This window comes from Lutjanus erythropterus, chromosome 18 (genome assembly GCF_056507025.1).
Source record: "Lutjanus erythropterus isolate fLutEry1 chromosome 18, fLutEry1.hap2, whole genome shotgun sequence".
NCBI classification, from domain to species: domain Eukaryota; kingdom Metazoa; phylum Chordata; class Actinopteri; order Lutjaniformes; family Lutjanidae; genus Lutjanus; species Lutjanus erythropterus.
The window spans coordinates 3,294,207-3,307,732 of NC_139334.1; the positions used below are offsets into that span (position 1 = coordinate 3,294,207).

Here is a 13,526-nt window from a genome sequence, read left to right on the forward strand (position 1 = left end):
GTGCAAATTGGGCATTTCGTGTGGTGGAAATGTGGATGTGTTCTCTTTTTTTCTTCTTATTATTAATGCATTGCTGAAGTATCGGATCGGGACTCGGTATCGGCAGATACTCGAAATCAAATGACTCGGACTCAGGGGCAAAAAAATGTGATCGGGACATCCCTAATTAAAAGCCAATATCTGATTTAAAATCTTGTTAAAACTGTATACTGTATGAGGGTTGCAGCAGTATATTAATACCACAGTGTACTGTGGTATGAAAATTGACCGTTATCATCACATGTACATTTACTTATATTACAGTATTGAATCCTACTGTATTAGTGCTATTAAAAATATATATATTTCAAATTTATATTCAGTTTCATGTCTGTCAGGACATTATATTACAAAAATATTAAATTACAAGAAATTAATACTTATTCAACCAAAAAAGCCCTCTGTTTTCCTTCCTTTAAAGGTTATTGTAACTAATAATAATTGTGTAACACCAAGAATGTGTGATATTTCCTGAAACAGTGAAAATGTCATACTGTTGCAACCCTATACTGTATATCTTTTTTTGATAATAACAGAAGAGACTCACAGTGCCTCTCGTCTTTTATTGTTTTATTATCTAGTCATCTGATATTATGTTCTTCCCATTTTATATTCTTCATCCTGTGTGGCCTTATTTCACCTCTCCCTTCCTTATTAATCTTGTATGTCCTCGAGGATTCTCCCTTTCTCCCTCCAGAGTTTCATCATACACCATCACTTATTCCCTCTGGAGGTAAAGTGGAAAAATAGCTCATTAGCACATCCAGTTTCAGAATTAGGGTTTAGGGTTTGACAAGTAAATTTTTTACACCAAGAAATTTGCTGTGGTATATTGGTGCATAATGGTGGATATAACCTACTAAACTCGAAAGCATGAAGCTGAGCTTCATTTACAGACCACTTTCAGTCCATTTTAGAATATTAGGAGATGCATCCTGACCATTAGTATCAATGGGAGTGTTACAGTTATTATTTTGACTGACCTCTGCTCTTTTCCTGTATGTATTCCTGTATCTCTCTCTTCTTTCTGACAGTGTAATTATCTTCTCTGTGGGACATTGTCACTTTTTTATTTTTATCTTCCCTAATTTGAGGAAAACATGGAATTAGGGAAATTTGGAAGAGCAGCAACTTAAAGTCCTAATGTTTCCTTTGTTATAACTAGTGTGTATTATTTTGGTATAGTGTGTTTTTTTTTTTTGTTGGCCATACATTCAAACAAAAACATATACTATGATGATGTGCCTAAGATATTTAACTGCGTCAGCAGCGGGAATCAATTTTGTTTCTATTCATTCCTGTTATCTGTAAATGACCTTCTATTAAGAACGGATCGATGGACCTAAAGTGGAATATAGATTGTCCAGGTGACTGAAATCACAGGTTGGTTCATGGGGTTGCTGTGATAAACTCTCAAAATCTAAAGCTCATCATTTGTCCAAACATATCTGGACATACTGAACATAAACACATATACATCTCATAATGCCCATTTTACACCACCGACTGCCATTTCATAGAATGTTGGATCATAATTGTGATCTTTAAAAACAAAAATCTTACAATTTCCTTTATTTAATTTTTAAAAAATGAAATATATGACAGGTGTTCTTAAGTTGAATGAAAATATTAACCATTTGTTCTTTTGTTTTGTGATAATAATTAACTATCTACAACACCATGCAAGGCAGCCAGGGAGTTTGTTCATTCTCGTCACACTGTTGTAACGTGTTTATTGCTACTAGCATCTGTTCAGGTGTTTAAGCTGTTATTATATTTTGTCATGGACGCTGCATGTTCATGCTTTATATAAAATCTGTTACAGTGTAAATTAGTTAAAAACACTACGTATCAGACTAACCCAAAGCTGATGCTGATCAATCTCTCCAGTGCTCCATGCTAACTTTAAGCATTCACATATGCTAAACCATTAGCATTTCATTCAAACAAAGAGTTTTGTAAATGCTGGTGAATTTCTTTTTAAAACAATGTACTGTAACACTGTCACTGCTGCTGGTGCAAAACAAATATTACCGTCTGAATATTATCACAATATTATCACACCCATTTGAAGATTGTTAAGAAAGAAAAAGCCCGAGGACAGTCAGATGTTTTATTGTCAATGCACAATATGCTGTATCGCCATCAAGTATTAAAAAATCATCTTATTCCTTTCTTTGATCGCAAGGCAGAGCATTTTATAACGAAAGCATGAATGAAATGAAACATGATGTTGGGAGTGGAACTGAAGTTTGTGGAGTTTTGAAACATTGATTCATAAAATGTGTAAAGTTCTGTGTATGTGTCTGTGGTTGTTTAACTGTATTTGTGGGCTCCAAAACCCTGGAGCCCACCCTACCTGTGGGGTCTGACCACTTTTGTGGAGACCAAAATACTCGACCCACAAATTTAAAAGGCAGTTTAAGTTAAGACTTGGATTTAAGGTTAGAATTAAGTTTAGGCGCTCACTTGTGATAGGTAGTGTTTGAGCAGAAGTTTGCGACCTTTACTCTCAAAACAGAAAATTTTGGCTAAAGAAAAAAATCTTGAGCCACAACAGTGAAATTCTTTTTTCTTCTTTTGCACAGAGACTTTGGCATCCATAGCTAGCAACAAAACTTAGAGGGAAAAGCTCTGAGCCTTTAAAGGTGTAAGAAAATAGCAAAAAAAATAGTGAGTATTGCGATATATTGCAATTGCGATACTGTACTGATTCTCCAAAGAAACCTGTATTGTGATATTGTGATTCATGCTCAGATTCGTGGTAGTGGCTCATTTTGTATTGTGTTTTAAGCACCAACTACTAGATAGGAATCTTTTTTAAAAAATGACAATTTGACAGCTTTCCTAAAATTAGATTTTGAAAATAGTAACTTATCATCTTGCTTACAATATTGCAATACGTCGCAATTCTTTGAATTGTAACCCCTGTATCATGATGCATGTTGTATTGCCAGATTGTTGCCAATACACAGTGCAATACCCTAGGAGCCTTAGACATAGGCTGTGACACATTTAATTTTTTTTTTGTAATATATTGTATAGGCCACACATTTTTACAACTGGATAATGTAAGAATCACCATAGGCTTGCAATAATGATAATAATAGCAGTAGATGTATCACTGAGGTTGCATGTGTCTGTGTGTGCACATGCACACGCTGTCACACGTGTGTATGTATGTATGCGAGTGTGTGTGTGTCTCTGTGTATGTGCATGTGTTATCATGCGCGTTTGTATGTATATGAGTGTGTGTCTGTATGTGCACACGCTATCGCACCTGTTTGTATGTATATGGGTGAGAGTGTATGTCAGTAAAAGTTCCCTTACACATAGAAAGAACAGCTTTTGTGTGTGTGTGTGTGTGTGTGTGTGTGTGTGTGTGTGTGTGTATATGAGAAGTTGTGTGAGTAAGTGGGACAGAAGAACAATATGGCTGACATTAAAAATGGCAGTAGGCAGCCATGGATGTTAGACTTAGAGCTAGATATTCAATTAAGCCAATCACAATCAGCCTTGTCAATTTCTGCCCAGCAACTGTGAGTGGACATGTGTCCACTGTGTAGGCAAGATGGGCACTTCATGAATGAATTAATGGATTTTTAACATTAACCAGCTCAAACTTTGAATTTATTAACGGTTAAAAAACACTGCAGTCTAAAATGTCCACGTTGGACACAGAAGGACACAGACAGAGACAGACAGACAGGCGGTGTTTTTAAACTGTTAATAACGTCACACTTTGAGCTGCTTCAGGTGTAATTGTCTCTGTATGAGGTTTTAATCACTAAGAACTCAGGTTAGTGAAATTGGGGCACAGGCACACTGAATAAAAATATTTCTGTGTGCACACTGCAAAGGAAATATGAACAGGAAGATATCATCTATCATCTATATCATAATGAGGGCCGTGTGTTATCTGTCATTCAAATATTTATGGTTCTTTTCCTTCTGCTGCAGTTAACAGGTGATGCTTTTACATGATAACTGCTCATGTCTGCCCATAGACTCTTATTTATTATGTATTATAGTCTTTTTAATATGCTCTTAATTTGTTCCACATGTAAGATTTATGCATTTTAATCAAATCAAATTTAATTTTTATATTAATTCAAGAGGAATACACACATTAGAGTTACAAAAAACAGTTTGATTCAATGCTAGCAGTTTAAAATCCTGACAGATTTAAATGTTATAATCTAAACATGGATCAACAGAGACTCCAGATACTCAACTCTGCTCTATTTGGATAATATACTAATATATGAATACTTATGCTGTAAAAAGGGGACTTAAGGTTCTAAACCTAAATATTTAGACAAGAAATTATCACCAGTAATTGTAACTGAATTTTAATTCAGTTTAAAACTGGGGGAGATCCATGATAAGCCTCATAGGCTTTTAGCTTCCCTTGCACATCTTTTATTTATTTATTTATTTATTTTTTACATTGTTTTATGTCTTATTTACATATGTGCTAAATCAAATCAAAATTGAAATCTTTCTTCAAACGTTCTGCCCATGCCCTCATGAATGCATCACAAGACCATAACACAAATATTTTTTAAAAACTGCATTTTCAAAATGACCAATATATGATTTTACCTCCTTTGTATTCTGGTGTTTTCACTGTCAGATGACTTGCTTGTATGTAGGTCAAACAATCGAAGTATTCTTGTGTAGTTTGATGCGGGTTAAAAGGAAGTTTAGCCATCTGTGCTCTGTTCTACCAGATAACTTCCTTTGATCTGACTGACAGAGACTTTACATAACAGGTTTCCATCGCTGATTTTGCATAGATATAAAGATATTATCATCATATGCATATCTTCCACTGGTATAAAGGATACGGATATGATAACAGGAATATGGGTGACACCTGGGTTTTTGTGCATTTGAACTTGGTTGCTACTAAAACTGATATAACCTGTTCCCTCTGAATATTTAATGCTGCTCAGTCTTACAGCAGAACCACTTTAGACTCTTTTCACAGCTGCCATATTGAAATGAAATACTGTAGTAGGGTAAATAAGGGTGTAACCAATGATACTAATTAAAGGTTCCGCTCCATTCAATGTGGCAGGGCCTTAACGGTGATCCAACGTGCACAATAACGTATTTGACCTGAATGGAATGGAACCTAAATTAGCGTCTGGAACATTTGGAGAAATTAGATACAACCGAACTCAACTGAGCAGTGGAATTCCAATCTCCAGGGTTCCAACACTGTTCTCAAGTCAAATTCAAGCACTTTTACAATATTTTCAAGCTTTTCCAGGACCTAACAGCTGTGGCAGACGACATATTTATATAAATATACCTGCTCAAAACGTTTAAATCGGATGTTACTGCACCAAAAAGCTGTCATGTTCTTTGTTCATTCCTTCTTACTCTGCATGCTGTATGATGTGGAAGAACCCGAGCTCGTATTAAACATTGTTTTCGGATACACCTGTGTCATCTCTTCTTTTGGGATCCCACGATAATCATCATCGTTAACACTGATTTAGTTTGAGTTGCCTCCACATCAGAAAATCTATGTGGATTAATAGCATTATAAGCCAGTGGGAAAATATGTTCACTTAAGTAATATTTATATATTTTAAGTCAACAAAAGCAGTAGTAATCCACACAGTGTAGCACCAATGCAAAAAATCTTTATTCAAATCCATTTGAACTTTTGATGTTAACATCACAGAACAATCACACTAAAGGCCAAAACGCACTGCAGGCGTCAGATTTAACATTCAATCACCATAAAACCAGCAATATTTTAGGAAATATAAACAGATGCATATATTTATATGCATCTGTTTGTTTATTTAGTATAACTATTAATAATAGTTTATGTCTTTAATAAAATATTGTCCTCTGAGGGAAAAAAATCATCATCTTTTTTCAGGTCCGTCTATATAATGACTAAACGGTGCGCGATATTAATGTTTTTGTATTAAGAAAGCAGGATAATTTTTTTAGACCACAGCAGACAGCAAACTGCACACCGACACACACCGAGGAGATGAAGAGGGAGACACAGTCTGGACTCTTTATAATGATTTAAAATAATGTTGCGAAGTGACAAAGCTTTCATGGAGAAGACGAGCGTCTGTCTGTTTGTTACTGAGACAGATATTTTAGTCAGGGAATTGTACAGTAACATCAGGATTTATCATCAAAAAAGTTTTAGATCAGTCAGCACTTCACACACGCTCCCTCTCTCTCCTGCTGCGCAGTTATGATCAATCGGCGGGGAGTAATTAAGTATTTAAAAGTAAGCAAATCGGACTTGGAGAAAAAAAAAACACGCCACAAAAGTGTTCAATATTATGTTTCATGATCATAAAAAGTTTGCATATCAAGTCGGCGCATCTGTCCATATTCACGTGCTCTCTCCCTCCCTCCGTCTCTGCTGCGGGTCGTTTTTCTTTTACCTGGTTTCAGGTGGAGCTAAAGCTCCATCAGCACTCGCTCCTCATGTCCATGCCTTTTTTACTCCATTTAACTCTCCCCAAACACGAACTGCAGCTGCAGAAAAAAAGCCCTGGTCCTCATTTGACGCTCCAAAATCGAAACAAGCGAGCGTCAAGTCAGTTTGACGCGCGTCAAGATGCTTTCAGTGCGTGTTCTGCCATTTAGAACAATGGGTGCGTTTCCAATCGCGAGCGTCAGACGCCTTTAGTGCGTTTTGGCCATAACAACGTAGCAGTGACCGGTTCCTGACATGTTTTAGTGCTCAGTACATTGTCAGTGCAGTTTTGAAAGGATGAAAGGATTTCATTCTACTAATTACATTCCAGCAGTGCAAGTGTCAAACCCAGCAAAGAGTGCCTTGAACTGGTCAGTGTTACATTCTCTTTCACAAATATTTTAAACCAGCAACTTGGAAAAAGACTCAACATTTACACGAGTTTGCAACACCACCACTGAGTGGCCAAAGCAGTCAAATTGATCCAGGACATACTGCACAGTCAGAACTGAAAATTTCCTGACATGTATGTATGTGGGGTAAGTGATGTACCCAAAAGTTTATGAAATTGTAACAGTATGCTCCAAGTTTTTGTTTTTCTGCGTGACCTTATCACAGATGTTGAGTGTTGAATGTTTGCCACTCAGGGGAGTTTAGGTGATATTCTCTAAACAGAGAGGAACGAGGAAAGGACAAAAACATTCATATCCAAAAAACAGTGAGGAAGAACAGATATATCAACAGCAAGAAAGTGTGAAAACAGACAACAACATTTAAAACTCGAGGCTGGAGAACTACACTCAGCCCAAACGGTTGCATAGTAAGAAAAAGGATCTTGGTACAGCGGGTGTTTAGGCCATGTCCTCTTCACCCTCCTCCTCAAACTCGCCCTCTTCCTCAGCAGTGGCATCCTGGTACTGTTGGTACTCAGACACCAGGTCGTTCATGTTGCTCTCAGCCTCTGTGAACTCCATCTCATCCATGCCCTCTCCTGTGTACCTGAAAAAGGTTAATAATTAATCAAACAGGTTTTTAAAAAAATTAGCAAAAGTTATAAAATGTTTTGTACTGTGAAAAATGCTGGCTTGAAATGATAGTCGTCTTCAGTTTTTCTTTACTCACCAGTGGAGGAAGGCCTTGCGGCGGAACATGGCAGTGAACTGCTCCGAGATGCGCTTGAACAGCTCCTGGATTGCCGTGCTGTTCCCGATGAAGGTGGCGGCCATCTTGAGGCCGCGTGGAGGGATGTCGCAGACGGCTGTCTTGACGTTGTTGGGGATCCACTCCACAAAGTAGCTGCTGTTCTTGTTCTGCACGTTCAGCATCTGCTCGTCCACCTCCTTCATGGACATGCGGCCCCTGAAGATGGCAGCGACAGTGAGGTAGCGGCCATGGCGTGGGTCGCAAGCTGCCATCATGTTCTTGGTGTCGAACATCTGCTGGGTGAGTTCAGGAACTGACAATGCCCTAGAAAAAAGACAGACAATTTAATTAGGATATTTTTCCAATATTATTACATATATATTCCCTACCATAGATACTATAATTTGAATATTTTAATATATCTTGCTGCTGACCCTGTCCACAGCAGTACATTGCTTAGTTTCTGTTCAGGTAAATCCTCTCAGCTTCTCCAAACTGGGAGCATGCAATCTGTAATCTATGTAGCTAATACACTGACTATGGGTAAGTCTCACATAACCCTGCTTCAAATAATCCTAACTATCCTTTTAAAATACAACTTGAAGGTCTGACAGTTCCTAAGGCTCTGGCCTTTCTACCTATATTGCTGGCTGCCACGGCTGGTCAGGGGGGCAAATCCGGGCATGAAGAAGTGCAGCCTGGGGAAGGGCACCATGTTGACAGCCAGTTTCCTCAAATCAGCATTGAGCTGACCAGGGAAGCGCAGGCAGGTGGTCACCCCACTCATGGTGGCCGAGACAAGGTGGTTGAGGTCGCCGTAGGTGGGCGTGGTGAGCTTCAGCGTGCGGAAGCAGATGTCATACAGGGCCTCATTATCAATGCAGTAGGTCTCATCTGTGTTCTCGACCAGCTGGTGGACGGAAAGGGTAGCATTGTATGGCTCCACCACTGTGTCCGACACCTGGAGGGGGAGGGTGGAGGGAAGGAGGACACAAAGAGAGAAGGAGGGAACAGCATTAAAACACAGAGAAGTGCATGGAAAGAGAATTTTAAGATAAGATTTTTTAATTTTTTTTTAAAGACTTTATGAACCTTAGGTGAAGGCACCACACTGAAAGTGTTCATGATGCGGTCTGGATACTCCTCTCGGATTTTGCTGATGAGCAGCGTGCCCATGCCGGAACCAGTGCCTCCGCCAAGGGAGTGTGTGAGCTGGAAGCCCTGGAGGCAGTCACAGCTCTCTGCCTCTTTCCTCACCACATCTAGGACAGAGTCCACCAGCTCAGCTCCCTCAGTGTAGTGGCCTTTAGCCCAGTTGTTACCTGCTCCGCTCTGGCCTGTGTGACATGCAAATACAGAAATCAAAACCTCCTGCATCTAATCCTCGTTTAAACATGGTCTCATCATACATGCAAAATCACACACAATATACTTGCGGTGAGAAGTGCATGCACTGAAAGAGACTGGCTTCTTTACTCTTGCAGGACTGTGAAAAACTACTTTACAGATATCCAGCTATATTATTAGATGCTTAATCAAAGTATGGTAACTTCACAAACTCAAGTTAAAACACATTTAAATTCTCACCAAAGACAAAGTTGTCTGGTCTAAAGACTTGTCCAAAGGGACCAGACCTAACAGAGTCCATTGTGCCGGGCTCCAAGTCCACCAGCACTGCACGAGGGACATACTTGCCACCTGGAAATGAAAACACAAAACAAACAGTGCTAGAACAATTACTCAAGCAAAGACCTGTTCATGCTGAACAAAAAAGCATTAGGCTCTACTAATGCTATTTCTGATTTTACTGACTTACAAATGAGAGTGAAATAACTACAAAAAACTGAGCTGGATTAGAGTCAATCAGTTTTGACACTGAGCAGCCTATTTGACATTAACTACAAATTTATTATTATAACAGTTGGTTGGCATGTCTATAGAAGCTGCCAAGTGTGCTTACAGCAGACAACTACTGTAATGCAACGAGGAAAGCAGCACCAAAGCAGCCCATGCAAAAGTGATTTATTAACTTTTCTAATTTGATCTTGGATCAGAAACTACTACTAAATGTACTGGCTCTCTGCTGCCTCTAATTAAGTGTTAGGTAAATTACTTTAACCCTCTTATTATCCTCAAATATTACTAACACATTTTATCCTTGGGGTCAATCTGACCCCAGGGATATTTGCCTCCAGAAAATGATTTACAGAAAATTGTTGACCAAGTTTTTGTGTCAGGCACTTTGTTTATTTGTTGAATACATAAATAACCCCTTGATAATGAAACCTTGACCTGTCCTCCAGCGCCACCATCAGGACAAACCTTTAAATTAGAATTAATTTATCTTGAAAAGTTTTCATTCAAATCTTCTTAAATTTACTGACAACATTAATGACCTCAAGAGTATGAACCCTATTGGTTTTGGTGATAATATGACCTTTCCTGCAGCGCCACCATCAGGTCAAACTTTCAGTTTTAGAGTTAGTGTATCTCGAAAAGTTTTCATCCAAATCTTTTCTAATTTGGGGTGCACATTCATGACTCTCACAGAATGAACCATATTGATTGCCCCCCCCCCCCCCCCCCCCTTTCCTCTCGTAAACATATTTATTTACTTGTTTTTATCTCCTTTTTTGTAACATATTTCTGGTTAGTCACTATTGTCTCACTCACCCATCCTGTTTTTTTGTTATCCGGGCTTGGGATAAGAGATGAGATGAAAAGATGAGTTAAAGAGTTTTTTTGTTTTTTTGGTATTGTTTTGTTTTCTGTTAAAAGGTCTGAAAATATTATAATAAGTTTTTGGTTTGAGTCATTTTGGTTAGCTGGAGGTTTGTTGGTTTGTTGTATCTTGGAAACGGGGCGACAGTAACTAGGAAGGAGAGTCAAACGGCTCATTGGCTTCTAGGGGGATTTTCTAGCTGCTTCCAGCGGTACAAAGACCCCTGCTGGACGGCCACGGTACTAACAAGCCTTCTGAGTGGTGTTAAATTACCTTAGCTCCATTAGAAATAAGATAATCTGACTGTGTAGCAAAGTGAAGTTAACCTGTTGCCTCGTTGTAGTACACGTTGATTCGCTCCAGCTGCAGGTCGCTGTCTCCGTGGTAGGTCCCGGACGGGTCAATGCCATGTTCGTCACTTATCACCTCCCAGAACTAGAATGAGAAAAAAGAATAAAGACTAAATTAGCTTGCTAACTAGCATGACTTACCCCATCGAGGCTATCATTAGCTGTGTTGCTAAGTAAGCTAATTTATCTGCCCGCCCAATCCAAATTTAACATTCACGCTCTTTTTCGGTGAGTTAAGACTTCACTTGTAAAATTAAAAACTCTTCTCACCTTTGCTCCAATTTGGTTTCCACACTGGCCTGCCTGCAGGTGAACAATTTCCCTCATTTTGGTCGAAATTTAAAACTTCCCAGCGACTAAAGTATAAAGTTGTTGCCGCTCTGTAGCACTCCACTAACAGACTGACCTGAGAAGGTGGGAGCATTGCCAACTACACATGGCCGACAAACACAATTGGACAATGTGAGTGTCAATCAAAAGACACCAGGCATTTCATTGGTCGAGTAAACTTGGTTTCGAGGTTTGATTGGATAGTTCTATGGGGGGTTCCGTTGCCTTGGTAACACAAAATAGATTCGAATACACACAACAGTGTTTCTGCAGTGACACGCCTAACCTGCCTTTGTGCGTTTGTTTGCTGCTCAAAGTATGAAAGGAAAAAGAAAGGTAGCATTAACAGCACTGGCCACAAAGCTCATAGATTATCATGTGTGGAAACAAGTACTAAAAATTATACTTTTTCATTTCACAAACTTAGAACTTTACCCATCGTCTACCAAACAAAATATAATGACACACATATATGATGATATAATGATAATTTCATGTAATTTTGTGTAGATGGCAGACAGCCTACATGTTAGGTCTCCATGGAAGAAAAGGAATTAATTAATTATATTGCTATAACATGCTCAACACACCTGATGCACAAGGGCGTTTCCTCTTACTGTCAAGGGATTTTTCTGGTACTTTTAGTTCCTTTTGTTGTGGGGCTTTAGATATTTTACACCTATAAATATAATGTTTATAAAAATTAAATCAAATTATTTAACATAAGTTCCAAGTTTTTCCTTCGTCATAAATACTCCAGTTTAACAGACAATGCATTCAGTGTTATAACTTTAAACCTTTTAATATGTTTTACAGTCGCTTTCTGTATTCTTCTGACAAAACCCATGTGTAGCGTATCATTGTCCCAAATGAATCTTTTATGCATGAAATCATTAGATACATGCTATTCAGACTTCATGCTTCTTGCTTGGCTTCTGCTGTAACTGGATAAGACAAATGGCAAAGAGTCAAAATATATTGTCTCCTGAACTGATTAGTATAATACTCTGTTGATAAAACATTTTAATTTATTTATTAATGAGGTTGACTGATAGTTGCACATGATTAATCGCACTAAAAAACTGAATGCTCAGATTAATTATTTGTAATAAGTAGTGAAAACTTAACTTTTGTTTAGAGGTTTACTGACTTAACATGTTGACTGCCAGTAGAATTTTCTTTCTTAAATGTTTATTAAACTAATTTTCAATTGATAAGGAAAAAATGTTCCCTAGATACCTAAAATAATTTACTGAAAATGAGTTTTAGAGTCAGTTTTTTTTTTTTTTTTTTTCACTTTTAACTTATTGCAATGAGTGTCCGAAGAATATTCTGAGTTTTTACTGAAAACATTTTAGATGACTTAATCAATCATTAACTGTATTTTAACTGTAATCAAAGGGTGTATATAACACTAACAGATATTTAAGCTTGGATAACCACAGGGTTTTGAGTTCATGAATTCGAAGCTATTCTAGCAGCTCGTTAGTTAATGTGAAACATTAATTCATGAAGCAAAACCAATTTGAACAAACAGAATAGTAAAGCTATACTCTAACTCTTGCTTGAAATGACTGTAAACAATAGTGATACTTGTAGTGACAATAGAGTGCACCAAAGCCTGTAGAGCTGCTGTTTCAAGGGGAACTGGAATGGACTTCATCAATCTTATTATATTATCTATAACAGAACAATTAAGATTAAATTCATCACAAACTTCTCCATATACATTTCCAAATTTGTCTGTTAAATTGGTCACAATCAAAGCTCCTATAAAAGTGATTTCTGATTAGCAAGTGTATTGTTCCATCTGAATGTGTTATGTAGTGTTACCTATATATGTTGTATTAAGAACCAATGAAGAACTTCAAACTGTGTGAAAAATGAAATTCAGCCAAACAGGTGGTTTGTATTTAGTTTTATTGTCCCAGAGAGAGATTTGATTTCACAGCCTGTAGCAGCCAGTTAGTATAAATCAATCAAAAGCATAACAGAAGACACTGCATTGTGGATGGAGTCCAAATGCAGAATATGGGAATTCAGCCATTTTAATTTTGTAGCAGAGAAATCTGGCATTCATTCTGTCCTCTTAAGTACTTTTAACCACGTCACCTCTTCTAACATTGTTCCCAATAAAGCTGGAAGTCAAATGTTGTCATTTTGTCAGAGATTTCTAAGGAATAGAAAAAGCCTGGTTAGACTCATTGTCCCAGACTGCATTGCAACAGATGATCACTGAATAGAAACAGTGACCGTGGCGATTGAATGTTTGTTTACATGTCAGACCCACATCTGCCTCTCTGCAGTGTTCCAGGGATCAAACTTTCTCCTCCATTTGATTTAGATTCTGCTCTTATTACAATGCTTTTTAAAATGCTCAATTCTGATTGATCAATTACAGCATTCTCAGGTGTGTTATTTTCATTTAGCAGATTGTTGGTATGGACATACACTCTGGGGGAGCAATAAAATAATT

General features: G+C 37.8%; 1 protein-coding gene across 1 annotated transcript; it reads right to left on the reverse strand.

The window, feature by feature from the left end:
• Positions 1-7,004: 7,004 nt before the first annotated feature.
• Positions 7,005-11,119, reverse strand: LOC146310450 (tubulin beta-4B chain-like). Its single transcript, XM_084743304.1, has 7 exons — positions 10,991-11,119; positions 10,697-10,805; positions 9,236-9,346; positions 8,741-8,985; positions 8,287-8,609; positions 7,628-7,972; positions 7,005-7,504 (listed from the first exon to the last, which is right to left on the reverse strand). The coding sequence occupies exons 1-7, from the start codon at positions 11,045-11,047 to the stop codon at positions 7,357-7,359; spliced, it is 1,338 nt and encodes a 445-aa protein (XP_084599430.1). The 5' UTR covers positions 11,048-11,119; the 3' UTR covers positions 7,005-7,356.
• Between the last annotated feature and the right edge of the window lie 2,407 nt (positions 11,120-13,526).